We start from the raw sequence: 26,802 nt of genomic DNA on the forward strand, positions 1-26,802 counted from the left end.
GGAACGCTAGGACATGGGGACATGGGGACACAGGGACACGGGGACACATGGATGTGGGGACACAGGGGTATGGGGAGGTGGGGACATGGGGCTCATGGGTGTGGGGACACGGGGACATGGAGCACATAGATGTGGGGACACAGTGACATGGGGACATGGGGACACAGTGACTTGGGGCACATGTATGTGCGGACTCAAGGATATGGGGACATGGGGACATGGGGCACGTGGAAGTGAGGACACAAGGACACGGTGACTTGGGGCACATGGATGTGGGGACACAAGGACACACAGACATGGGGACATGGGGGCACGTGAGCATGAGGACACAGGAACAGGCACAGGCATGTAGTGACAAGGGGCACACGCACATAGGGACATGGGGACACAGACATGGGGATGCGGTGACATGGGGCACATGGACTCAGTGACGTGGGACACTAAGACATGGGGACACAGGGACATGGGGACGCAGTGACACAGGTATGCACAGATGGGTTACGCCGTGATGCAGGGACACAGGGACGCGCAGAAAGTGACACAGCACAGTGACATGGCCACGCATGGACATGGCACAGGGTGACATGAGTGCACGGCGGCAGAGGTACCTGGTGACACGGGGACACCCGCTGACAGCAGCAGTGTCCCTGCCTGTCCCCACCGCAGCGCATGTGGTGTCGTTCCAGAACACAGACCGGTGGCAGCACCGTGGTGACAGTCACTCGGTGGCACGGGGACACAACACAGGGACACAGCACAGGGACACAGCCATGCTGCGGCTGCTGATGGCCAGTGCCCACATCCCAGCAGCCACGGGCGCCGGGCCCGGCGTGCACGTGTCCGCCCGCTTCAGAGGTACCGGGGGGCAGGGGGACACCGCGGTGGCCGTCCCCATGAGATGGGTTGGCATTGGCCGTCCTCGTGGGATGGGGTGGCATCGGTCATCATCACGGGACGGGATGGCATCGAGCATCCTCATGTGATGGGACAGTGCCAGCCACACGTGGGGACAGCGTGCGGGGACAGGGACAGTGCCACCTCAACATCCCCAATGCAGGCTGCTGCCACTGTCCCTCCTGTCCCCCCACCCCAGGTGTCCCCAGGAGCACCCGGGTTGTGCCGGCAGAGCGCAACCCCACCTGGAATGAGGTGACGTGGCACGGGGACAGCCAGCAGTGGCATGGGGACACTCATGCCACCCTGCTGACCGCTGTCACCTGCTCCGCAGACACTGGTGTGGCCGCTGGGCACCCGTCCCCTGCGTCCCTCAGCCAGCCTGGCCCTGCGCCTCCGGCACTGGGGCCAGCCAGCACCCCAGGGGTGAGTGGCACCCATGGGTGGGCACTGCAGGGTGCTGTTCCCAGGCTGGCTGTGCTCACCGTCCCTGTCCCCCCAGGGATCTGGGTGCCACCATGGTGCCACTGGGCCGGCTGGCGGAGGAGCCCGGGCTGCCGCTTGCCCTCAGCCACCTCCCGCTGCTGGACCCTCGGGGACGTCCCACGGGGGCCACTGTCACTGTCCGCTGCTCCTACGTCCCCCCCAGCCAGGTGGCAGCAGGGGACACCGTGCCACACCAGCAGGGATGGGTGGCACCCTGCCTGTCACCCCCATGCCTCTCCCCGGTTGTGGGGACAGCCATCGGGGTGCCACCGGGGCCACCACGCCACAACGTTAAGCCCGCGACAGGGAGGAAGGAGGATTTCCAGGTAGGGCACCCAAGGGTGCGGTGGCACCCAGGGCGGTGTCCCAAACAGTGGCCACCGTGTCCCCACGTGTCCCATAGGTGCGGGTGAGGGTGATCGAGGGCCACCAGCTGCAGGGGAATGACATCAAGCCGGTGGTGACGGTCCTCATCGGCGAGCACCGCTTCAGGACCAGGATCCGTGTGGGGAACAACCCCTACTACAACGAGGTGGCCCCAGGGGATGGGGACCCACCGGTGTCCCCCCCGCCCACCACCACGCTCACAGTTTTGCCCAATTCTAGGTGTTTTCCCAGCATTTCCACCTAACGCCTGTCCAGCTGGCAGCAGTGCCCATCCACGTCCAGGTCGGAGCCGGTGGCACCTGTGGGGACGGTGACAACTGGGTGTCCGCTGACATTGTCCCCAACCCCACAGGTTCTCAACTCCCGGGCCATCCGCGCTGAGGCCACCATCGGCGCCTTCAAGGTGAGGCTGGCAGCAGGGAAACGGGGTGAAAAACCCCATTTTAGCCATTTTCCTCCCTTTTTGCTTCCCCGCAGCTGGACGTCAGCACCATCTACAACGCACCCGGTAGGTGAGCCCCCCGTGGGGCGGTGGGTGCCCCCTTGGGGTGTCACCACGCCCCAGGGAGGTGACACGGGTGTCCCCGCGGCAGGTCGCAGGCTGAGCTGGAAGTGGCTGAGCCTGCAGCACCCCCGGCGCCCCGAGGCCGGGTCCTGCGGCTACCTCCGCGTCAGCCTGGCTGTCCTCCGCGCTGGCGAGCCTGTGGCGGTGAGCACCGTGCCCAGCACCCTGAAACCCCCCTAGTGTGCACCTGTGATTTTTTTTTAATTATTATTTTTGATTTTGGGTTATTTTTGCCCCCCATGCCAGGAGCCGGAGGAACCGGCGGGGAGCGAGGAGGTGGAGGCCAACCTCCTGCAGCCTTCGCCGCTCACCCCGTGCGTGGCCACGCTCCAGCTCCGCGTCTACCGTGCCGAGGACCTGCCCCAGGGTGCGCCACGGGGACGGGGGACACGGGTGTCACCGGGTGTCCCTGTACCCACTTGTCCCCCCTCCCCGGTGCAGAGGAACCGACCCGGCCGTACCTCCCGGCAGTGCTACCGGCCGGCGGCAAGCGGGGCTTCGTGGCGGCGGCGGTGCAAGCCAGCTTCGCCGGCAGGACGGTGGGTGGTGGGGAGCACCCACGGGTGCTGGCGGTGGGCGGGGGATGATTTCTGTGTCCCCCCCCCAGCTCTGCACCCGGGTGATGCCCCCCGATGCCAACCCTGCATGGAACGAGGTGCTCTTCTTCCCGCTGCGGGTGAGGTGCCCCCCGCACCCCCCAGGTGGGGACCCCCATTAAAACCCTTATTAATTAACGCTGTCCTTTCCCCCCAATATTTTTCTGTCCGGCAGCTGCCCCCTGTCTGTGATGCCATCGAGCTGGCCATCATCAGTGGGTAAGTGGGGTGCTCCCCAATTTGGGGGGGCCCCCGGCATCACCCCCCACCCATTGCTGCCACCTGTAGGTCCCGCGCCAAGGTCCTGGGCACCGCCACCTTGCACCTCTCCCAAATCTCCTCTGCTGGTGCCGAGCTTCAAGGTGAGCGGGGTCCAACCTCGGGGGGGGTCCCAAGCACCTTCTTCCCCCCAACTGAACCCCCTTTTTTGCTCCCAGGGGGGGTCTCTGGCTTCTTACCCTGCTTTGGACCCAGCTTCCTCCCGTTCTACGGCCCTCGGCCGGATCCTGCCAAGAGACCCAGCACCCCCAGCGTGAGTGCAGCGGGGGGGGGGGAGTAGCACCCATGCTGGGGGGGGACACCAGCCCCCAGCTGCTCCCCCCCCTTTATTTTGCAGGACACCAGGGTTGCGTACCGGGGCCGGGTGCTACTGGAGCTCAGCACCCACACCGGGAGCCCGGATGGGCGCCAGCAGGACACCATCGCCCCCGAGGACATCGCCCGCGTGCAGGTGGGGACACGGTGCCATGCCACTGATGGGGCTTTTGCTTTTTAATAGGGGGGGAGCAGTATTTATTTGAGGGGTTTTGGCTTTTTTATCCCCAGCGCCTCCTGCCCCGGCGCCGCCGCTTCGGGCTGTGCGGGGTGTTTTACTCGGCCACCATGCTGGCACCCGCACCCGAGCTGCTGCGCTTCGAGCTCAGCATCGGCAACTACGGGGACACCGGTGACCCCACGTGCTACCCCGCTGCCTCTGCCACCCCGCACGGCCACCCCCTCTTTGATGGTGAGCGCAGGGGACACCCCTGTCCCCCCCCGCCCCGGGTCACCACAAGGATGCTGATCCCACTGCGGACACAGGCAATCGCTACCACTACCTGCCCTGGTACGACGCCAAGCCGGTGGTGGCCGTCACCTCCATTTGGGAGGACGCCGGCCTCCGCTGGGACGCCACGAACCTGCTGCAGAACATGGCCCAGAGGCTGGTGAGCACCCATGGGTGGGGGAGGCGGGGGGCGAGCACCTAGCGCAGGCGGCTTTTGGGCAGCGGTGAGCTCCACAGGAGGGAAACGTGGCCGCGCTGCGGGATGCGGGGACGGCCACCTGCGGGGACGCCGGGAGGAGGCTGCTCCGGGAGCTGGCACGGGACTGCAGGTGAGCACCCATGGGTGGCCCATGGGTCCCCCAGGGTGCAGCACCCCTGAGACATCCCCACCGGCAGCCCCCCAGCAGCCCCCAGGGTGCTGGTGGTGGGACATGGAGGGGAACCCAGCACCCGCTGAGCTGCACTGGGGCATTTTTTGGGGGAAATGGGGCATTGGAGGGAAAAAAGTGGGTCATTTGGGGATAAAAATTGGATGTTTGGGGGACAAAATGGGTATTTTTGGGGGAAATGGGGCACTGGGTGGAATATGGGGAATTTCTGGGGTGGAAATGGGACTTATGGGGGAAAATGGGGCATATCTATGGGTGAATGGGGCATTTTGGGGTGAAAATTAGATATTTGAGGGGGAACAGGAAAATTCTGGGGAGAAACGGGGCATTTTAGGGGGAAATGGAGCATATCTGGGGGAAAATGGGGAAGTTCTGGGGTAGAAATGAGACATAGGGGGAAAACGGGGCATATCTGCAAGTAGAAGGGGTATTTCTGGGAGAATATGGGGCACTTCTGGGGTAGAAATAGGACATTTTAGGGGGACATAGTACATTTCTAGTGGAAAATGGGATATGTGGGGGGGAGGAAATGGGGCATATCTGGGGGAAATGGGGCATATCTGAGGGAAAATGGGGCACTTTTGTGGTGTAAATTGAACATTTTAGGAGGAAACAAAACATCTCAGGGGCAGAAAAGTGGCATTTATGTGGGAAAACAGCACACTTCTGGGCTGGAAACGTGGCATTTTGGTGCAAAATGGGGCAGTTCTGTGGGCAAGCATCCCCGGCATGCCCCCCGCTGTCCCCATCCCGGTGTCCCCAATCTGGCAGAGTGGCACTGCCAGTGCTGGAGGCGCAGCTCCCCAAAACGCCGCTGGACACGGAGCTGCGTGCCGCCCGCCTGCACCTGCTGCGCCTCATGGCCGCGGCGGCGATCGCCGGCCCCCCGCGCGGTGGCTGGGCCGCGCTGCTACCGGAGGCCGAGGCCTGGCTAGGCCGCGTGGCCGCGCTGGCGGCCGAGGTGAGGGGAAGGCCCCAAATTCGAGGCCCCTCTCCGGTGCCTGGCCCTGGGGCTTTGCCCTCAGCCCCGTCCCGTCCCCAGCCGCAGGCCGGTGTCCCTGACGTGCTGCTGTGGCTGCTGAGCGGGCCACGGCGGGTGGCCTGCGCCCGCATCCCCACGCACTGCCTGGTGTTCTCACCCCGCGGCCGTGCTGCCTGCGGGAGGCTCTGCGGCCGGACCCAGACCCTCTTCTTGGGGGTAGGGGGCAGCGTGGGTGTCCCACGTCCCCGCCGTGTCCCCTCGGTGTCCCCTTTGTGTGTCCCCTCTGTGTCCCACCAGTGTCACCTCCATGTCACTTCCACATCCCCTCCATGTCCCCTCAGTGTCCCATCAATGTCACCTCCCTGTCACTTTCACTTCCCCTCCATGTCCCATCTATGTCCCATCCACATCCCCTCCACATCCCCTCCAGTTCCACTCCATCTCCCCGCCATGCCCCAACCATGTCACCTCAATGTCCTCTCCATGCTGCCTTTGTGTCCCCTCTGTGTCCCCTCCACATCCCCTCCATGCTCCTCCTGCCCCCGCCATGTCTCCTCCACGTCCCCTCTCTGTTCCATTTGTGCCTTGTCTGTATCTCCCCATGTCCCCCATGTCCGTCCACTTTTCCCATGTCCCCCCCCACATCTCCCATGTCCCCGACATCCCCCATGTCCCCCCACATCTCCTGTGTCCCCCATATCCCCCCACTTCCCCATATCCCCTCTGTCCCCCATGTCCATCCACATCTCCCATGTCCCCACCACATCTCCCATGTCCCAGAGATCCCCCGTGTTCCCCCATGTCTCCCCACTTCCCCCATGTCCCCTCATGTCTCCCATGTCCCCCACACCCCCCACATCCTCCCCCCTGTCTCCCATATCCCCCATGTCCCCCCACATCTCCCGTAAGTCCCATGTCCCCCATGTCCCCCATGTCCCCCAGGCCTCGGGCCACATCCATGCCCAGCTCCGTGTCCGGCTGTGGCTGGGGCACGTGGCTGAGAGCCGGGACCTGCCGCGGTGCCTGGAGGGCACCCTGCGCATCTATGCCGAGACGGTGAGCACTGGGAGGGACACGGTGACATGGGGACATCCCCGAGGTCCCCCTGAGCCCCCCACCCTGGTCTTGCTGCAGTACGAAAACCAAACGAAGCTCCTGGGCAAGTGGAGCGGGAGGGGGCTGCCGGGGCGCCCCAGCTTCTCCGACATCACTGGCAAAGCAGGGCTGCCCCGCCACCGGATCCGGCCCCCCAAGGGCTGGCGCTGGGACGGACCCTGGGCTGTGGAGCCACCGCGGCGGTGAGCACCCTGGGGACCCTGCGCTGAGCTGGAGGGGATGGGGAGGTGACACCGGCTTGTCCCTGTCCCCAGGCTGCTGCTGGACACCGAGGCCAACCTGGGCAAGGTGCTGGAGGAGGTCTACGAGAATGAGAGCCGGCAGCCCGGCGGGGACTGGGGACCTGCCGCCATGGCCAACACTGATGCCGTGAGTGAGGGGTGACACAGGGACACCAGGGATGTCACTGGAGTGACACCAGCACACCAGGGCTCAGCTCCCACCTGACGCAGGCTGGTGCAGCGGTGCCCCCCAAGGATGAGGTGGCTTGTCCCCAAGGCTGGCACATCACCGACGGCTGGCGGGTGGACGTGGCGGGGGCTGTGGATGAGGCCGGTGAGCGGGCGTCCCCAGCGGGTACCATGGGGAGGGTGGTGGTGGCAGAGGTGACAAGGACACCTGGGTGGCACAGGCTGGGAGTACGGGGTGAGCGCAGCACCTGGCAGCCCCCCACTGGCATGGCACTCCGCCGAGAAGACGTACCACACGCACCGGCGACGGCGGTGGCTGCGCACCCGCCGCAGGGAGCCCAGCGCCCAGGGACAGGAGCAGGACGTGGCCACCTTCCTCCAGCTGGTTGGGGCAGCGGGGACAGGGTGACAGGGACGGGGGTGACAGGGTGGGGGTAGAAGGAGTGGGATGGCAGGGATGGGATGGCAGGGATGGGGGTGGCAGGGATGGGGTCACCGGGATGGGTTCACAGGGATGGGGTGGCAAGGTTGGGGGTGGCAGGGACAAGGTGGCAAGGAAGGGGGTGATGGGATGGGGGTGATAAGGATTGGGTGGCCGGGACAGGGTGGCAGGTAGGAGGGTGGCAGGAATGGGGTGGCAGGATTGGGGGTGCTGAGGATGGGGTGGAGGGGATGGGGATGGCAGGGATGGGGGTGACGGGATGGGGATGACGTGAAGGGGGGGCAGGGACAGGGTGGCAGGGAAGGGAGGTGACAGGATGGGGGGTGACAAGAACAAGGTGGCAGGGATGAGGTGGCAGAGACAAGCATATGGCCACCAGTGCCCTGCCTTGAGCATCCCCATCTGCGCCCCGTGCCACCGTCCCCTGCGTGCCACGTGTCCCCGCAGCACAGCCCCGAAGCGCCGGCGGCGGACGAGGCGTGGGAGTACGCGACCCTCTGGGGCTGCCGCTTCCACCTGCGGCCCCGCGCTGGGGACCTGTGCCGGCGGCGCTGCTGGCACCGGCGCATGGTGCCATCGCAGTCCTCATCCGTGGCCCCCCTCTTCCTCCTCGAGGGCTCCCCGGTACCGCAGCACCCGGCCGCCACCGTGGGAAGGGGGAGCTGGGGAGGGGGCAACGGGGACGGGGTGCTGGGGAGGGGGCTGTGAGGGTGGGGGGCGGCAGGGCGTGGTGGGATGGGGGGACAGAGGGGGAAAGGGATGGGGTGATGGAGGGAGGGAGGGACAGAGGGATGGATGGATGCAAGGACAGAGGGATGGACACAGGGATGGAGGGACAGGGATAAAGGGAGGGACAGAGGGACACAGGGATGGTGAAATGGAGGGACAGGGATGCAGGGCAGAGGGATGGACAAAGGGAGGAAGGGATGGAGGGAGAGAGGGATGTAGGGATGGGGGATGCAGGGACAAGGGAACACGGGGATAGCAGGATATGGGGACAGCAGAACCCAGGGACATTGGGATGCAGGGACAGGGGGACATGGGGGGTGGCAGGGGGAGTCACAACGGGACCCAGGGATGTAGGGACAGGGGACATGGGGGCATCAGGGGAAGGCTGACCCCCTGCCCCACATCCCAACCCCACAGGGCACGGAGGCGGCGGTGCTGGAGGGCGAGCAGCCGGCAGCAGGGACCAGGGGCCAGGGACGCCCGCAGCAGCCCATGCCCCTCATCCTCTGCACCTTCCAGCGTGAGCCCCAGGCTGCTGGGAGGGGAGGGTCCCGGGGGGGCTACAGGACCCCCTGCCACCCCCTGCCTCTCCCACAGGGCCCAGCTACTTCCAGCTGCGCTGCTACCTCTTCCAGGCGCTGGAGCTGGTGCCCCACGGCACCAAGGCCACGGCAGGTGGGACCCCCCCACCCCTCCCCGGCACCCCGGACCCCCCCAGCAGGCACCCCGGGGTGCTGACGGTGGGTGCCGCTCCCGCAGACCCCGTCGCCCACGTGTCCTTCGTGCACATCAGCCAGAGCACCCGGGTGCTCACCCGCACCCTGGACCTGCGCTGGGACCAGGCGCTGCTCTTCCACCGGGTGCTGCTTTACGGGGACCCCCGGGGGGTCCGCGACGAGCCCCCGGCTGTGGTGGTGGAGGTGTTTGACCAAGAAGGAGAGGTACGGCAGGGGGGGAGGCACCCATGGGTGGGGGACACTCATGGGTGGGGGGCACCCATGCCCTGGTGCTGCTTTGCAGGGTGCTGGCAGCTTCCTGGGGAGGTGCGTGTGCACCCCGCTTGTGTGGCTGGATCTGGGGCACCGGCAGCCCCCCCGGCTGCGACGTTACCCGCTGGAGGGGCCGGGAGGGCCAGCGGGGGAGCTGCTGGCTGCCTTCGAGCTGCTGCACGAGGCTGAGGTGAGGGGTGGGCAGGGGGGTGGCGTGGGGGCACCCGGAACCTGTCCCCATCGTTCTCGTGCCCCCCAACCCCATCAGGAGGGGGCCCTGGCGCAGCTCAGCACCCCGCCGTGGAGGGACGGCACCTTCAGCGTCCCCCTGGGCATCCGGCCCCTTCTGCGGCTGGTGGCACTCGAGGTGACCCCAGGGACAGGGACAGGGATGGGGACAGGGAGGGAGATGGGGTGGGAGGAGGTTTGGGGGTGGCTGGGGACAAGGATATGGATGAGGACAGGGCAGGGACGGGGACAGGGAAGAGAACAGGATGGGGACTGGGATGGAGATGGGATGGGGACTGGGATGGGCACAGGACTGGGACAAGATCGGGACAGGGGTGGGGAAACGGGAATGGGACATGGAAATGGAAATGGGATGGGGACAAAGTCAGGGATGGAGACTGAGAGGAGACGGGGCAGCAATGAAGAAGGGACTGGGGACGAGGACAGGGATGAAGAAAAGGATGGAGACGGGATAGTGGCAAGGGCAGGGGGTGAACGGGTGCCAGGGGGTGACAGGAGCCACGCGGGACCCCCGCAGGTGCTGGCGTGGGGGCTGCGGGGGCTGCGCGGCCGCTCCCTCCTGCCCGTGCGCGCCCCCCACCTGGAGGTGCAGTGCGGGGGCCAGGTCCTGCGCACGCCCCCCATCGCCGACCTCGCCGCCAACCCCAACTTCCCCATCAACGCCTTCCTGCTGCCGCTGGTGAGGGTGCGGGGACGGGGGGCAGCCCACCTGTGGGTGCTGCTGGCGGCACCCGGGGTGACGGCGAGGTTTGGCCCCAGCACCTGCCGGCGGAGGAGGAGTACGTGCCCCCCCTCCGGCTGCGGGTGCTGGACACGCAGGGGTTCGGGTACCGGCCCGAGGTGGGGCAGGCGTGCGTGCGGGGCCTGGGGCGCTTCTGCTGCCAGCCTGACGGTGGGGGGCGACCGTCTGGACCCGGTGCCTCCCCAGCAAGCCCTGGCCCTGGTACAGCCCTGCCCTGCCCCTGCGCATCCCCGGCACCCTCCTGCCCCATGCCTGCCCTCTCCCTGGTAGCCCCTTCCCCATCCCTGGTACTTCTCTTCCCATCCCTTCCCCATCCTTTCCCCCTCCCTTCCCCATCCCTTCCCATCCCTTCCCCATACCGGGTACCTCCCTTCCCCATTTCTTCCTATCCCTTCCCCAACCCTTCCCATCCCTTCTCATCCTTTCCCCATCCCTTCCCAACCGTTCTCATCCCTTCCCCATCCCTTCTTATTCCTTCCCCATCCCTTCTCATCACTTCTTATCCCTTCCCACCCCTTTCCCACCCCATCCCATCCCATCCCACCCCATCCCATCCCATCCCATCCCATCCCATCCCATCCCATCCCTTCCTCATCCCTTCCCATCCCTGCCCATCTCTTCCCCTCTCTGGGATGATTTCTTTCCCCTCTCCCCACACAGCCGCTGCCTGGGACAGGATCGCTCAGGTGAGTCCCCCCCCCTGCCCCCCCTAAGCCCCAGTCCTGGCAGCACTGGCCCCACAGCAGGGTCCCTGGCCCCCCACCTCCATTCCCCAGGTGTCCCCTCTGCTCCCTGCAGATGCTGCCCAAGATCACCGCTGAGAAGGGGGCTACGGACAAGGTGGGCACGGGAAGAGGGCCACCAAGGGCACCGGGGCTGCCCCTCCCTGCCTCACCCTGCTCCCCACCAGGCTGCGGAGAGGGAGGAAGAGGATGAGGAAGAAGGAGACTGGTGGAGCAAATTCTATGCGGCCATGGGGGACACAGCAAAGAGCCACCGGGGGACACACGGGGACAGCCTGAAGGTGGGCTGGGGCAGGGGACTAGGATAGGGATGGGGAGGGGACAAGGACAAAGATGGGGATGAAAACAGAGATGGGAATAGGATGGGGATAAGGGGATTGGGACAGAGATGGGGTTGCGTTAGGAACAGTGATTGGGATGGGGACAGGAACAGGAAAAGTGATGAAGAAGGGGATGGGATGGGGACAGGGACAGGGATGGGGACAGGAATGAATACAAGACAAGGACAGGGACAGGAATAAGGATGGGGAGGGGACAGAAATAAAGATGGGGAGGGGACAGGGACTAGGCGGGGGACAAGGATGAAGAGATGAGGACAGGGACAGGATGGAGACAAAGATGGGACGGTGATGAGGAAGGCAGTGGGATGGGGACAAGGCTGGGGATGGGGACAGGGATGAAGACAAGATGAGGACAAGGACAGGGACAGGAAGGAAGGTGGGATGGAGATGGGGACAAGGCTTGGGATGGGGACAAGAAGAAAGAAGGGGACGGGGACTGGATGGAGAGAAGCACCAAGACAGGGATGGGGCTGAGCTGGGGCTGGGGACAAGGACGAGGACAGCGATGGGGACAGTGCCAGCCGCACCAGCCACCTCCGTGCCCCCAGGTCTACAGCTGCGAGCTGGAGGCAGTGCCCGAATTCGAGGGGCTGCAGGATTTCTGCCAGACCTTTCCTCTCTACCAGCCGGGGGGGCCACTGGGGGCCGGGGAGGACCCTGTGCCCGTGGGCGAGTTCAAGGTGAGAGCCCACAGTGTCCCCTGGGGACCCCAAACGCGGGGCCAGGGCACCTCGGGGTGCACAGCTGGGCTGTCCCCCCCCACCTCCAGGGGCTTTTCCATCTCTACCCCCTGCCCGAGGACCCTGGGGTGCCCCCCCCACCACGCCACTTCCAGGAGCTGCCCCCCAGCCAGCCCCAGCAGTGCCTGGTGCGAATCTACGTCGTCCGCGCCTTCGACCTGTCCCCTCGTGACCGAAATGGGCTGGTAAGGCCACCCCCGTGTCCCCCGCACCCCATGTCCCCCTGGGTCACCCTGATGTCCCCCCCACTGCTGCCAGTGTGACCCCTACATCCGCGTCTCGCTGGGGGCGAAGACGCTGGGCCAGCGGGACCAGTACGTGCCCAACACCGTGGAGCCAGTTTTCGGCAGGTAGGGCCAGCGCGGGTGGCTTGGTGGCACTGCCACTGCTGGGTGGCACCAGGCTGGCACCCAGGTGAGGTGTCCCATGAGGGTCCGTGCTGGTGGGTCCCCATTCCTCGTGCCACCAGGTCCAGGTGCCACCAGGTCCCCAAGCTATTAGGTCCCCATTCCTCATGCTACCTGGTCCCTGTGCCACTGGGTCCCCAAGCTGTCAGGTCCTCATGCCACCTTGTCCCCAGTTCCTCTGCCAGCAGGGCTCTATGTCACTGGGTCCCTGTTCCTCATGCTGGAGGGTTCCTGTGCCACCACATCCCTATCCCTCATGCCAGCAGGTCCTCGTGCCACTGGGCCTCCATACCAGCAGGTCCTCGTGCCACCAGATGCCCCATTCCCAGTGCCCACAGGTCTCCATAACACCAGGTCACCATGCCACCAAGTCCCTTGGCCAGCAGGTCCCCATGCCTTTAGGTCCCCATTCTTGTACCCTACTTCCCATGCCAGTACACCCTTGTGCCACCAGATCCCCATTTCCCATGCCAGCAGGTCCCCATGCCAGGAAGTCCCCATTCCCCATGCTGGTGGGTCCCCATACAATCCAGGCCATCATGTCACCAAGTCCCCGTGCTAGCAGGTCCCTGTGCCAGGAGTTCCCCATCCCACCAGTTCCCCACGCCACCAAGTCCCCACGCCAGCAGGTCCATGCCTGCAGGTCCCCATTCTCGTGCCAGTGAGTCCCCATGCCCTTGAGTATCCCCATACCCTTGGGTGTCCCCATAACATTGGGTGTCCCCATGCCCACGGGGTGCTGGTCCCCGGGGCTGATGGCACCGTGCTGCCAGGATGTTCGAGGTGACGGGCACCATCCCTCTGGAGAAGGACCTGCGGGTCTCGCTGCTGGACTACGACCTGCTGCCTCCCGACCAGGAGATCGGCAGCACCACCATCGACCTGGAGAACCGGCTGCTGTCCCGCTTCCGTGCCCACTGCGGGCTGCCCCGCCTGTACCGCATGTGGGTGCCCCAGGATGGGCACGGCGCCGGGGCACCGGGACCTGGGGGGGGACGGGGCAATAGGGACGGGTGGGGGCATGGGGTTGAGTGTGGGGAGATGGGGAGGGAGCAGGCACAGGGGAATGGGGACAAGGAGATGGGGACAAGGAGATGGGGAGGGCACAACAGGGTGGGCACATGGGGATGGGGACAAGGTGATGGGGACAAGGAGGCTGGGAGGGCAGAGGGGATGGAGCTGAGGAGATGGGGACAAGGAGATGGGGACAAAGGGATAGGGACAAGGAGATGGGGAGGGCACAGGAGGGTGGGCACGGGGTGATGGGGATGAAGGGGTACATGGGGATGGTCATGGGGATGGGGACAGGAGATGGGGACAGTGGGCATGGGGATGGGTACAAGGAGATGGGATGTGGTAGGCACCAGGATGGGCACATGGAGAAGGGGACAGGGTGGGTACAAGAGGATGGGTGCAGGGGGATGAGGATGGGGCTGGCACAGGGATGGGCACAGGGGAATTGGGGCCAGGGAGATGGGGCAGGGGAGGCCCACAGACACGAGGACATGGGATGGGGTGGGCGCAGGGGGACAGAGTAGGCACAGGGAGCTGGCAGCGGCACAAGGGGGAAGTGGACAGGGGGATTGGGTGGGCACAGGGAGATGTGAACAAGGAGATGGGGCTGGCACAAGGGTGGGCATAAAGGGATCATGCGGGCTCGGGGCTATGGGGTGGGCACAACAAGTGGCACCGGCAGCTGGGGAGGGGACACCACGGCCCCCAGCCCCTCCACTGTGCCCTCAGCGCCGGCCCTGGGCGCTGGAGGGACCAGCTCAGCCCCAGCCGGGCTCTGGAGCACTTTGCCCGCATCCAGGGGCTGCCAGCACCCGAATTCAGCGCCGACGGCACCGCCGTCACCTTCGGGTGCTCCACCTTCCTGCTCAGCCATTTCGGTGCGTCAGGGTCCGGGGGTGCTGGGGAGGGATCATGGGGCCCCTCCGGTGGTGCGAGGGCTCGGCCTTGCAGAGAGCGGCCCCCCCGCGCACCGGCACCCTGGGGCGCCCCGGGAGCGCCTGGCCCTGCACGTGCTCCGCGCCTGTCGCCTCGTCCCCGAGCACCTCGAGACGCGGACGCTCTACAACAGCACCCAGCCCGGGCTGGAGCAGGTGGGGATGCCAGGACAGCGGGGAGACGGGGATCCTGGGGCACAGAGGGATGGCGGGGGGAAGGTGGGGACCCCGGGGTGACAAGGACCCTACTGTGATAGGGGCTCCTGGGCAGGGAGGGATGCTGAAGAGAGGTGATGGGGACCCTGGGGTGATGGGGACATGGCTGGGGAGGGACCCAAGGGTTATGGGGACTTTAGGGCATGAAGGGAGTACGACGGGGACCCTGGGGTGACAGGGACCCCCCTGACAGACAGGGACACCAGCAGCAGGGTAAGATAGGGACCCTGAGCCATAAAGGGATACACAATGGGGACACTGGGGTGACTTGGTTGGGTGCTGGGGGAATAAGGGGAACCCTGGGGTGACAGGGACCCCAGGCCAAGGGGGGATGCTGGGGGCAGGTGGCAGGGACATTGCGGACACCCTGGGATGGAGGGGGACAGCGGCACAGGGACAAGGGTGCCGGTACCAGCCTCCCCCCGCCCCATGGTGCAGGGCAAGGTGCAGATGTGGGTGGACGTCTTCCCTGCCAGCCTTGGGCCCCCTGGCCCCCCTGTCGACATCACCCCCCGCAAACCCCAGAGGTGAGCACCCCGCTGGGGGACAGGGACGTCCCCTGGGGGAGGGAGGTGGCACGTCCCCGTCCCCCTCCAGGTATGAGCTGCGCTGCGTGGTGTGGAACACGCGGGACGTGGACCTGAGGGACACCAACGTGGCCGGGCAGAGGATGAGCGACATCTACGTCACCGGGTGAGCCACAGCCACCGCCGGGGGCCCGGCGGCAGGGCCAGGGACAAGGGTGACAGCCACATCCCGTCCCCCCGGGGCACGGCAGGTGGCTGGACGGGCTGGAGGAGCAGAGGCAGAGGACGGACGTGCACTACCGCTCGCTGCAAGGGGACGGCAGCTTCAACTGGCGCTTTGTCTTCCCCTTCGAGTACCTGGTGGCCGAGCGGCTCTGCGTCCTGCCCCGAAAGGTGCCGGGGTCCCCCTGGGGCAGGCACAGGGCTGGGGGGGGCACCGAGCACGACCCACCCTTCCTTCCCTCTATTTAGGAGCATTTTGGAGCCTGGATGAGACGGTGCAGAAGCTGCCCCCCAAGCTCATCCTCCAAGTGTGGGACAACGACATGTTCACGGCCGATGACTTTTTGGGTGAGACCCCAGCTCCCTGCCCAGCGGCTGCTGGGGCGGAGGGGGGCACCCACGGGTGATGGGGGCACCCACGTTTTGGCTTTTCCCCCCCCATGCAGGCGTCCTGGAGCTGGAGCTCAGCCGGCTGCCGCAGCCAGCCCAGCGCCCCCAGGACTGCGCCCTGATGCCGCGGCCGAGCTGCTGGCCCTGGCAGGGGGCGCGGGGACCCCCCCACCTCTCCCTTTTCCGGCAGAAGCGGGTGAAGGGGTGGTGGCCCTGCACAGTGCAGGAGGGCGGCAAGCGGCGCCTCTCGGTACAGCAGGAGGGGTGGGGAAAGGGTGGGCGGCGATGAGAGGGGGGCGCAAATCCCGGCCCCCACCCCCTGAATCCATCCCCCCCTTCAGGGTAAGCTGGAGCTGAGCCTGGAGCTGCTGAAGGCCAAGGAGGCAGAAGAGCGGCCGGCAGGGAAAGGGCGAGAGGAGCCCAACATGTACCCGGCCCTACAGCCACCCGTGTAAGCCCCCATATGGAGCCCCCACCCAAAAAAAAGGGGTGCAGGGGGGTGGCAGTGGGTGCCCCCAGCTGGGTGTCGTTGCAGGCGGCCGGAGTGGTCGTTCCTGTGGCTGCAGGCACCGCTGCGCAGCCTGCGCTACGGCCTCTGGCACCGGCACCGCTGCCGCATCGTGCTGGGGCTGGCCCTGCTGCTGCTCCTCGCCCTCATCCTCGCCTTCGTCTACGCCGCACCGGTGAGCGCAGTCCCCCCCAATCCCTCCCCCTGCCAGCCCCAGAGCACCCCCTGAGCCCCCCTCTCTGCCCCCCGCAGGGTTATTTGGCCATGAAGCTGGTGAACCCTCTGCAAGGCTGGCATCTCTTCGGCAGTGCAAGCAAGCCCTGACGGGCCAGCCCTGCTCGGGGACACCCCCGGGGCACGAGGATGCTGGGTGCAGGGAGTGCCGAGGGACTGCCACCCCTCAGCGTCACCTCTTCAATAAAATGGGACCCAGATGACATGCAGAGCATCATCCCCTGACTCTGCTGGCTTCATCTTGGGGAGCGAGGCACCACGGGGCCAGGATGTCGCCCTGGGGTGCTGGGGCTGGGTCGTGTCACACACCAACGTCACACACACCAACGTTTATTCCAAGACACCAGTAACAGCTCTGGGAAGAGGCGCACGCATTTCACTCCTGGTCATCAGGCAAAAAAAAAAACAGAGGCAAAACACCAGAAATAGTCCTTTCAGGCCACAAGAACGCCTGGGCACTTCTAAAAAAGCTTCCACCTACCCCGGCGGCAGCTTTCTGCCAAAAAAAGCAGTGGTTGCTCACAAAAAACCACCGCTCCCCGCGGGCTGGGACCTGGCCCGGGTCAGAAAGCACCCCGGGAAGCAGCAGGGTGCAGAGGACACGGCTCCCAGCCCTGCCCCAGGGCCCCAGCAAGGAGGGTGCTGCAGAGATTCGCCATCTGGACGTGCCCAGAGCTGCTGGGAGGCTCCTGGGACAAAGTGACCTCATTTTTCCCTCTCTTGGGTCCCTCCGGGGACCCCCTGCCACCACCCCTCACTCTGGGAAAGCGACCACAGGAGCTCGAGGCAGTCCCCGGGGGGAAGGCGGCCGCCCCGTCCCTTTGCAGGTAAAACCGGCCGCGCCGTTCCGTCTGGCGACCGCTGGCGAGAGAAACACAGCAAGAAGGCGCTGAGGTAGGAATAAACTACAGCTCCCTGAAGGGCAGCGGGAGCTGCGGCTCCGAGAGGCACGCGCAGCTCGGCTCCTCCTCGGCGGGGTCGGGACGCAGCGAGGGGGAGCCCCGGGGAAAGCCGGCGAAGCCACGACACGGCATGCGGACGGCACCGGTGCGGGAGGCATGCGGAGGCAGCGGCATGCTGGAGCGGGGAGAGGGGCCGAGCCCCGGGAGGCGGCAGCAGCAGCAAACAGGTGGTAAAAGAGGGGAGCACGGAATTAAGCCCCCAGCGGCCAGGCAGACTGCCAGCTCGAGCTGCCTGGGATGGGGAAATCCATCAGCAGCCCGAAAACACCAAACCGGGGAGGCTGAAGGGACCCAGAGGGGTTGTGCGGTGGTGGGGGGAGCTCAAGGTGCCAAGGAAAAGCAGTCCGGTCTCTAAAGACGGCCTAAAAAGCAGCCGGGGGGGGGATGAGCAGCTCGGCAAACCCCTCCTAGAAAGGAAACCGCTGCAGAGGGGCTGTCGTCAGAGCCTGGCAAGGAACGCAGGCGCTTGGCTGGGCTCTGCTCGCTGCGTTGCTCTCAGCCGGGATTTCACAGCCGAAGCAGTGACCTCTGTATTCCCCGGACAGCAGAGAGGCGGCTCGGCGCTGCCATAACCCCACAGCCCAGTCCCGAACAGCTCCCAGAGCGAGGCTTCTGCTCCCAGCAAACCCTCAGGGGACGGCGGCTCCGTCCCCGCAGCACCCGGCCCCAGCCACGCCGCGCTGGGGGTCCCCGCTCGCACCGGGGGGTCCTGGAGTCTGACGAGAAACGGCGGCCGTCCCCGCTGGGGCTTTGGGGACACCGGGGGCCCTGCCACGAGGCCGGGTCCATCGCGCTCTGGCCAGCCTGGGATGGGAGCCAGGGTGTGGCTAGCGAGGGGCCATCCCAGGCAGGCTCCCAAGTCAATAGAAGTGTTTCCGGCTCTGCTCCTGCCACTTGTTGTAGACAATGACTCCGATAACGATGGCGAAGACGATGGCAACCAGGGAGAAGAAGACGATTAGGAAGAGAGCCAGGCCGCTCATGGGCTCCAGCGGCGCCTCCACTGCGAGACAGAGGAAGAAGAACGGCTGTGAGTTGGACGATCAGCTCGCCCCTGTCCTGCCACCGCTTCGGCCATGGGTTTTCCTGCAGGGAGCTCATTCGGAAGGACACAAAACCAGTGGGAAGAGCTCCTGTGGCTGGGAACGAGGCTCTGGGTGAGAGCCTCGCAACACAGCCAGCGGACACGTGAGGAGGGACGTTTCTGGACAGAAGCAAACACCACCAGGGCCCAAACCTCCGTGAGGTTTCGGCAGACCAGCACACCTCGTTTTGGTGATGCCGTGACCACGGTTAGCCCGGCATGCTCTGGGGGGCAGCACTTCTCCTCCAAGCGTGCCTGTGCCAAACGAAGGCAGGCTGCGACCCGGATTGTGTCACAGTGGGTGAGAGAGATCTGGGCACGGGCCTCCTGATCCCAGCTGGAGCTCGGCTGGTTTGCTGGTGAGGTGCCGTGGTTTCTGCTCCGTGACCCCGCAGGTCCTTCTGCCCCTGTTCTTCCCCCTGCTCCTACTTACTGCCCGGCAGCTTCAGGTTGTCCACCACGGGCAGGTACACCTCCCTGTCTCGCTTCTCCTCCTCCGGCGTCCGCTCCACCGTCAGCTGGTAAAGCTTCAGCGAGATGATGTCGTGGTTGTCTGCAAGCAGAGCAGAGACACGTCCTGAGGTGCCACCGACCGGCACGGCTCCGGCCGGGGACCTGAGTGCCACCGGTGGCACGTTACAACTCGGGCACCAGCCCCAGGCCGCCGGCTGTCCCCTGCCACGGGGAGAACTCACCTCTCGGGGCAGGGTCCACGCTGGGCTGAAAGCTGCGCCCAGCACGGGGCCCTCTTCCAGCACTTCCAAGGGGAACTTTTAAGCTACTTAAACCGAGAAACAACAGCCCAGACCGGGAGATCATCTGACCCCAAAGCATTCAGCCACCCAAAAAGAGCGTGTTAGAACCAGCCTCACATGACCCTATTTCCTTTGCTCGTGACTGCAGAGTTATTAGTGGGACAAGGCGAGTGCTCCACGCCAGCCTGCGAGCTCCCAGGGCATTAGGCGGAGATCTGAGGAAGAAAAGGAACTTTTGTTGGAGCCAACAATGGGCCCGGACACTGGCCATCAATGCGCTTTTGTAGGGGCATAACTCAAAATCGGGCTAAAACCTGCTGAAAGAGACACAGCGGGGTAACTTCAGGCCTCCCGGCACCCCAAGCAGCGCTGCAAGAAGTGAGAAAAAGCAAAGCAGAGGGCTTCAGCTCCCTGCCAAACCCAACTTCCATCAGCCCTTGTTGCACCACTGCTTCCAGACACACCTGGCCGGTCCCTTCCTCAACATCGCTCTCGGGCTGGGAAATCCAAAGCGCTACGAGAACTACACCTGGAGAGGCAGCACAGCACCCCCGTGTTTTAACCCCCGGGGTGCAGTTACCTCCAGCACTGCCCTCAGGCCCCGCCAACCACTACGGGTCGAGCCACGAGAGCACAGGAGGAGATTTTCAGTGCTCGCTCTGCGTTACTCCTCCCAGGGCACACATTTTGGAGACGGACCCTCATGTTTCTCTGCTGTTTGCTCTGAGATGCTGGCTGAAGCCTGGCCGTGTCCCTGTCACCGTCTGGGTGTCACTGTCAGCCTAACCCGGTGGCAGAAGGAGCTCAAGCAAAGTGCTCGGGGGCACAGCACACCCAGACCGGGGATTTGGCTCCTAGGGAATTGCTGCAAGACGAAGAACCAAGGCTCACAGCCTGGGGGTGCCTAAAGCACGGAGAGATTTTGGGCGCATCCACGAGCCCCGCCACATACCCAGCTGCACCTCCAGCACCCAAAGCTGCTTAAGTCCTGCCAGAGCTGCTTGGGAAACGCCACTCGGGGCCCCGTGGCGGTACCTGAGAGGTCTCCAGTGACAGAGGAGGTCCCGAAGTAGTACCCGCGGGGCAAGCGCACGCCTGGCACGTCGATGCAGTCCCGCCACTCGTGCTTGCCATCGATGTCAATCATCACCTGAAGGAGAGGAGGCTGCGGTAGCACCAGGGGGCTGGGGGGGGCTGCCCGCTCGGCCCCGGCCATCCTCACTCACCGTCAGCCTCCTCTTGACGTAGCGGATCACCAGGAAGGTGTCGTGGTTGAGGTTGCGCACCATGGCCGTGCAGCCCCCCAGCTCCGTGGGCCTCCCGTCCCGGTCGTGGTCGTACGTGAGCGAGCCGTTGTTCACCATGGCAGAGATGTAGGGGAAGACGCGCTGCGGGGGCAAGGCTGGGGGTGAATTTGGGGCTCTCCCCGCCGCTGCTCTGCCCACTCCGTGCCAGCGTCACGGCACACCTGCGGGGTGAAGAGCCGCGCCACCCTGCACACCCCAAACTCCTTCACTCCCCATCTGTGCCTCCCCAAACTGGGCTCAGCAGCTGACCGTGATCCCTCGCCACCCTCCAGCCCTCCTCTGGGTCAGCCGTGGCTACTGAGCAGCTGGGATGGAGAGCAGCTCCCACGCCTGCCTCCCTGGTCGCACGGGGATTTCTGGAGCTCGGATGAGGGAATTCCCTCACGGGGAAACGAGGCGAAGCCAAAGAGCTTGGAAACGAGTAGGTTGGCAAGAGCAAGTACCTGATTTCCCGGGCTGTACCTCCTCTTCTGAGCCTGCGAGTCCAGGGTTATCGCAAAGCAAGAAAGAGCACAGAAGCAAAATGGTCACGGACCAGAGTTTAGGATTAACTCGCAACCTGGGAAGTTCCTCCCTGCAGAGCTCAGCACGCTCCCTGCCTAGCAGAGGGGGTTTGTAGGGGCCAGGTCCCAAATCCTGGGGCACAGGGCTAGGAAGCAGCACGGGTGGGCAGAAGCCCCCTCGTGCACCACGTTTCTCCTCCTCAACGTGCAGCACAGCCGCTCTCCTGCGCAAAGCCACGTGCCCCGAGCACAGGCTCTGACGCTGACCACGACCGACAGCTCCCAAGGGTCCCACAAGCCACCCGCCCCCTTCCCTCAGTAATAAAACACTTCTTTAACTTTTAACGGAGATGAAGCAGCTGCCAGCCCCCACGCCTGATCGGCGCTTCTCCACCTCTGCCCTTTCTCATTCGGTCGCAGGAGGGCAGCCCCTCCAGCTGCTGACTATGCTGTAAAGCCATACACATCCCATAAATGATTTTATTTTGTTTAAATAAAGGCTGCTGTGCCTCTTTACCCCAGAAAAGCACGGCCACAGCCCTGCACGTCAAGAGGACGGCCTCACCTACCCACCACCACGCCAGTCCCCGAGCAGTGCCGGTAACGGGAAGGCGCTGCTGTGGGCACAAAGTCCGCGCCCGTGCCAGGGCAGGCTGCTGGTAACGCCTGAACAGAAGCCGCCGGTTACTCAACGTTTGCTCAGCAGCTCCAAGGTCAGGGCGCATCCAAACGGTGCCCCGTGTCCCTCGGGGACCGCGGTGAAGAATGACGGTGGTGCTGTGGGGTGGTTGGTGCCAACGTCTTGGGGTGAAACAGTAAAACAATGCCTGTTTTCTAGGGGCAGCTGGAATTGAGGGCAGGGCCAGCTTTGTTTTCGGGCTGACAAAACTGACTCCAGCATCAGGACGGGTGGAGCCCGCTTCTAACTGCCTCTGCGCCCTCTTCTCCACAGAAACCAATAAACCCCAGGCAAACAAACAACGCATCACGAACCCAAAGGTCTTCAGACGGGCACCTTTCAGGGACACAGCACAGTCACGCCGCGTGCCCCGGAGCAGGTCCCGCTGTCTGGCTGCCATAAAACAGCTCGGCAGGCTGGGGTTGGCCACTAGCCCGCTGCTCTACTCGAGGTCTACAAGGACCAGGCTCACAGTACAGCTTCCCCTCAACTGCTGCTTGCCAGCAGCCTTCAGAAAGCGCAGGAGCTCGCCACGCGGAGGTGATGAGATCCACGAATTTTCTCCTACCCCAGGATTTTTTCCCCTGGGTGAAGCTGACAACAAAACCACCCCGCAGCTTCTCACCTGTCTGAGAGGTTACCGCTTCCCTGGGCAGAAGCCAACTACACAGAGAGGGAAAGGGTGCAAAGGAAGCTGAGCAGCGTCCGCTTGTAGCCAGCTGGCCTCTGAGTTAGGAGCCCAAACCCATCACACCTCGCCGTGAGGGTGAAGGGCTGCACCAGCTGCGAGGCCGTAACCTGGGTGCTGAGCCAGCGCTGCCCGTGCCACGCTCGGCAGGCACCCAGCAAGCAGCACGGTGACAGCCATCGCCCCTCGCTCACCTCCTGCTGCTTCTCCTCGTTCGGGTAGGTGTCCACAAACACCCCCAGGCCCAGGAAGTTATCCTTGCTTCCAAAGACAGGTCCTAAAAGAAACAAAATGGGCTGTGAATGATGGCGCGAGGCGAGGAAGGCATTGCAACGCCAGGCAGGGTTGGTTTACGTGTTCCTTCGCATCGTCCTCTGCACCAGGTAGCGAGGCGGGTGCTCTCCAGCTTGCACAGGGTCAAGTTTACCTTCAAATCACTGGGGGAAACCGGCTGCAAGCTGAGTTAGCGAGGTGTAAAGGGTCAGGGCATGCAAAGGCTTGCTGACACCACGGTGGCAGGGAGACCCAGGCCAAAGGCTGATGGGGATCACTGGGGGGGGCTCTTCTGCCCCCAGCTTCGCCTGTTTCTACGTGAGGGGCCGATGTCACCTCGCAGAACTGGGCTTCACGCGCCAGAGCCGGGCACCCCAGGGCTCCACGCAGCCTTGTGCGGATAATCGAGCGCACAGACCCTCGGTGCCACAGGCAGGGAGGTCAGAGGGACAGGCTAAATCCCCTGCCCTGCGCTGGGCCAGCCTTCAGCTTCCTCCCCAGCCCAGTCCTTATTAGCTGAAGCCCCGTGCTTCCACTTACACCGCCCTGCACGCCCCGAGACTGAGGCAAACAAGTCCCAAAGGTGCTGAGCAGGCTCCAGCCTCCCAGGGACCCCACACACCCCCAGCGCCATGCATCTCTCACGTCTGTTACTCCCTTTTGGGCCTGCCAGCATGAAGGGAAAGCAGCCCTCAGGCCCCACAGCGCTGCAATTCCGCAGAGGGCTCCCGAGGCAGAGCGCAGAGAGAGCCAGCACCTCGAGGAGGTGGCACCGCACCGTCCCCGTCCCCTGCGGGCACAGCCCCGGCCCCGCTGCGTTCACCTGGCTGCATGCGGTCCTTGGTGTACCAGATGGCAAAGCCGTCGCCGTTCAGGTTCTTCTTGCCTTGCCCGTGGATTTTGAAGTGCACCTGCATCTCCCAGTCGCGGAGGTAGCACGGCTGCAGGAGGAGGAACGAGCGCGTGAAATCGGGGTGCCCCCGGGGACCCCCCAACGCCCCCCAGCCCCGAGGGTCAGGCAGCGACCACCACCACGACAGCCCGCGGCCCCGCCGAACCCGCGGGCGCACGGACACTCCCCATTTCCCTGGGCAACAGACGGCACTGCCCCGGGCTTCGGATGGGAGCGAGGATAATTAATGTCCTAATTAACCTCGAGGGACATCATTAGGCCGAGGGAGTCGGTTGTTGCCCAGGGCTATAAGGAGCCAAGAAAACAATTCCGGGCTCGCACCACTCTGAGGTGATGGCAAGTGCGGGGTCTGTAACTCGCGCCTGGGTGAAGGACAGCAGGAGGAGCCCGGGGAGCAGCTCTGCCTTCCTAATTGCTGCCGAGCCAATTATTGCTCGAGCTGCAAACGAACTCCCTGCGGGAACGGGCGCAGAACGCGATAAGCCCGGCGGCAGCTGAGCCTCGCACAGGCAGCGATATTTTGTGGGAGCCGAAAAGAGGACTAAAAACCCCAAACCCAAACCTCCCCCAGCGTTTTATAGGAAGGGCTCTGGGTGGGGCAGCCCAAGACCCCCCCAGACTGCTCAGAGCAGTCACCCCAAAAGGGGCTCAGCCCACGCAGGAATCCCTGAGCCACGCGCTGCAAATCTCAGCGTTGCTGCCCCCGGCCGCAGTCCCCTGCCCTCACCGGGCCCCCAGCCCCATTCCCACTGCCCCCCTCTCCCTACCCCCTCAAAATCCCCCCATTTCCCCTCCCTTTCCCCTAGACCCTCAAACCCAACCTCCCCCGCACCCCAATAACGCCCTCCTACCTGCTGGCCTGGCCCCCCAAACCTCCCCCGTTGCCCTGATTTGACCCCCACCCGTCCCCCAGCTCCCCAAAAGCCCCCAACCACTACCGCCCCACACCCCCTTTTTCCAGCCCCCCCCAACTCCCCCAAATTCACCCCCATTTTCCAGGCCCGAACCCCCTTCCACCTGCCCCCCAACCCCTAAAGCTCTCCCTCCGAACCCCTTCCCTCACCCACCCCGTTCCCCCACCCCGCAGCGGGTACCCCCAGCCCCCCAAAACCCCGGTGCCCCCCCCCGCCCCGGGGCTCACCACGCGGTTCCAGACGGCGCCCCGCTTGCTCTGCGCGTCGGGGGTGAGGCGGATGTACTGCGTCATCACCATGGCGTTGCCCTGCAGGTCCCACAGCCCCGAGCTGGCCGAGCCCACGCCTGCTGGCCCACAGACGCGGTCGCTACCGGGTACCCCAAATCCTGGTGCCCGGGCACCCCAAAACCTCGGCACCCCAAAGCCCTCGTGCCCCAAAGCCCAGGCACCCCAAAGTTCCAAGGCCCCAAGGCCCAGGCACCCCAAAGCCCCGCACCAGGCACCCCCAAAGCCTGGGTACCCCAAAACCCCGACACCCCAAATCCCTGCGCTGGGCACCCCAAAATCCCCACACCCCAAACTTGGCACCAGACGCCCCAAAGCTCTGGCACCCAACCCCCCGCACCAGGCGCACCAAATCCCAGTACTAGGAACCCCAAAGCCCCTGCACCCTAAACCCGGCACCCCAACCCCCCCACGCTAGGCACCCCAAAATCGCCAGCACCCAAAACCCACGCACCAGGCACCCAAAACCCGGTACTGGATGCCCTAAATCCCTATGCTGGTCACCCCAAATCCCTGGCATCCCAAACCCAGCACTGAGCACCCAAATCCCCTGCACCAGGCACCCCAAAACCCCAGGGCCCAGCATTCCAAAACCTCGCACTGGGCTCCCCCAAAGCCTGGGTACCCCAAAACCCCCAGTGCCCCAAAACTTGGTACCAGGCACCCAAAACCCCTCCACCGACCATCCCCAAACCCCCAGGACCCCAAAACCCTGGTACCAGGCACCCCAAATCCCCTGCACCAGGGGCCCCAAATCCCCCACACCCAAAACCCAGTACTTGACACTCCAAACCCGTGTACTGGGCACTCTAAAAGCCCCGCACCCCAAATTCCTGGAACCCGAAAACCACATAATGGGCACCGAAACCCCAGTACCGGGCACCCCAAATCCTCCATGCCTCAAAACCCGGTACTGGGCGCCCCAAAACCCCAACACCCCAAATCCCTGGACCCCTAAAACCACATAACGGGCACCCAAATCCCGGTAGTGAGCACCCCAAAACCCCTGGCACCGAGCATCCCAACCCCCCCACACTGGGCACCCCAAAAACCCCAGCACCCCAAAAGCCCCGCACCCTAAACCCAGCACCAGCCCCCCCAAATCTGGAACCGGGCCCCCCAAAAGCCCCGGTACCGGCTCCCCCAAAGCCCCAGTACCCCAAAACCCGGTACGGGGTGCCCCAAATCCCTATACTGGGCACCCAAAACCCCGGTATCCCGATCCAGGCACCCCAAATCCGGTACTGGGCCCCCAGACCACCGGTACCGGCTCCCCCAAAACCCCAGTACCCCAAAATCCGGTATGCGGTGCCCCAAATCCCTATACGGGGCACCCAAAACCCCGGAACCCCAAATATCGGCGCCCCAAATCCAGTCCCGGGCCCCCAGACCCGCGGTACCGGGCCCCCCAAAAGCCTCCGATACCCCAAAACCCGGTACGGAGTGCCCCAAATCCTCGTACCAGGCACCCAAAACCCCAGTACCCCCAATTAGCGGCACCCCAACACCACACACCGGCCCCCCCGACCCCCGGTACCGGGCACCCCCCGACCCCTGGTACCCCAAAACCCGGTACCGAATGCCCCCAATCCCCGTACCGGGCACCCAAAACCCCAGTACCCCAAATCCCAGCACCCCAAATCCGGTACCGGGCCCCCAGACCCCCGATACCGGGCCTCTCAAAAGCCTCCGGTACCCCAAAACCCGGTACCGGGTGCCCCCCATCCCCGTACCGGGCACCCAAAACCCCGGTACCCCAAATCCGGTACCGGACCCTCGACCCCCGGTACCGGGCCCCCGCCCCGCTCACCCTGGTAGGGCTTGGAGAGCGAGTGCTCCCGCTTCAGGTGCTCCTCGGTCTGCTCGGCCCGCGGCCCGCCCAGCCGCAGCGCCACGGCCAGCAGCCACAGCCCGGCCCGCCACCGGCCCACAGCCGCCGCCATCTTCCCCCGCCACCGCCCGCCCCGCGCGCCCATTTTCCGCCCCGCCCCGCCGACGCCGCGAGCTGATTGGCTGCACTGCGCCGTCCGTCAGAAGGAGGGGCGGGGATAGCGCGCGGGGCATGCTGGGGAATGGAGTCCTCGGAGGGCCTGGGGCCCGCCCCGCAGAGCCTGCCCCGCTCCCAACAGAGGGGAGAGA

The 26,802-nt window shown here is 65.0% G+C and overlaps 2 protein-coding genes across 8 annotated transcripts; one reads left to right on the top strand and one right to left on the bottom strand.

The window, feature by feature from the left end:
* Nucleotides 1–253: 253 nt before the first annotated feature.
* On the top strand, nucleotides 254–17,520 carry FER1L5 (fer-1 like family member 5). Of its 3 annotated transcripts, XM_040538372.1 has the most exons (50): nucleotides 254–855; nucleotides 1,094–1,149; nucleotides 1,229–1,320; nucleotides 1,397–1,706; nucleotides 1,784–1,912; nucleotides 1,987–2,049; nucleotides 2,120–2,170; nucleotides 2,245–2,275; nucleotides 2,361–2,476; nucleotides 2,579–2,699; nucleotides 2,774–2,871; nucleotides 2,940–3,008; nucleotides 3,104–3,147; nucleotides 3,217–3,290; nucleotides 3,366–3,460; nucleotides 3,545–3,658; nucleotides 3,754–3,934; nucleotides 4,009–4,133; nucleotides 4,211–4,302; nucleotides 5,134–5,560; nucleotides 6,287–6,400; nucleotides 6,479–6,642; nucleotides 6,715–6,829; nucleotides 6,913–7,015; nucleotides 7,092–7,255; nucleotides 7,760–7,936; nucleotides 8,459–8,561; nucleotides 8,639–8,716; nucleotides 8,801–8,982; nucleotides 9,062–9,220; nucleotides 9,299–9,397; nucleotides 9,797–9,958; nucleotides 10,039–10,222; nucleotides 10,682–10,707; nucleotides 10,820–10,861; nucleotides 10,932–11,045; nucleotides 11,654–11,785; nucleotides 11,875–12,030; nucleotides 12,104–12,195; nucleotides 13,026–13,196; nucleotides 13,996–14,144; nucleotides 14,218–14,357; nucleotides 14,856–14,944; nucleotides 15,015–15,110; nucleotides 15,196–15,336; nucleotides 15,414–15,514; nucleotides 15,613–15,806; nucleotides 15,898–16,007; nucleotides 16,092–16,239; nucleotides 16,317–17,520. In XM_040538372.1, the coding sequence occupies exons 1-50, from the start codon at nucleotides 564–566 to the stop codon at nucleotides 16,386–16,388; spliced, it is 6,357 nt and encodes a 2,118-aa protein (XP_040394306.1). In that variant the 5' UTR covers nucleotides 254–563; the 3' UTR covers nucleotides 16,389–17,520. The 3 variants fall into 3 exon arrangements, with proteins under 3 accessions (XP_040394306.1, XP_040394305.1, XP_040394304.1); XM_040538371.1 differs by lacking the exons at nucleotides 15,898–16,007; nucleotides 16,092–16,239; nucleotides 16,317–17,520 and having other exon boundaries at nucleotides 5,134–5,323; nucleotides 5,405–5,560; nucleotides 15,196–15,337; nucleotides 15,416–15,514; nucleotides 15,613–15,761; XM_040538370.1 differs by lacking the exons at nucleotides 15,898–16,007; nucleotides 16,092–16,239; nucleotides 16,317–17,520 and having other exon boundaries at nucleotides 15,196–15,337; nucleotides 15,416–15,514; nucleotides 15,613–15,761.
* LMAN2L (lectin, mannose binding 2 like) lies at nucleotides 16,613–26,647 on the bottom strand. 5 transcript variants are annotated; one of them, XM_040538373.1, is made up of 9 exons: nucleotides 26,474–26,643; nucleotides 24,604–24,722; nucleotides 23,373–23,490; nucleotides 22,471–22,553; nucleotides 20,850–20,882; nucleotides 20,326–20,487; nucleotides 20,135–20,249; nucleotides 18,778–18,897; nucleotides 16,613–18,263 (listed from the first exon to the last, which is right to left on the bottom strand). In XM_040538373.1, the coding sequence occupies exons 1-9, from the start codon at nucleotides 26,637–26,639 to the stop codon at nucleotides 18,121–18,123; spliced, it is 1,059 nt and encodes a 352-aa protein (XP_040394307.1). In that variant the 5' UTR covers nucleotides 26,640–26,643; the 3' UTR covers nucleotides 16,613–18,120. The 5 variants fall into 5 exon arrangements, with proteins under 5 accessions (XP_040394307.1, XP_040394311.1, XP_040394312.1 ...); XM_040538377.1 differs by having other exon boundaries at nucleotides 24,604–24,684; nucleotides 26,474–26,642; XM_040538375.1 differs by lacking the exon at nucleotides 16,613–18,263 and adding an exon at nucleotides 19,217–19,314 and having other exon boundaries at nucleotides 26,474–26,647.
* Nucleotides 26,648–26,802: the final 155 nt, after the last annotated feature.

This window comes from Cygnus olor, chromosome 27 (genome assembly GCF_009769625.2).
Source record: "Cygnus olor isolate bCygOlo1 chromosome 27, bCygOlo1.pri.v2, whole genome shotgun sequence".
In the NCBI taxonomy this organism is placed as follows: domain Eukaryota; kingdom Metazoa; phylum Chordata; class Aves; order Anseriformes; family Anatidae; genus Cygnus; species Cygnus olor.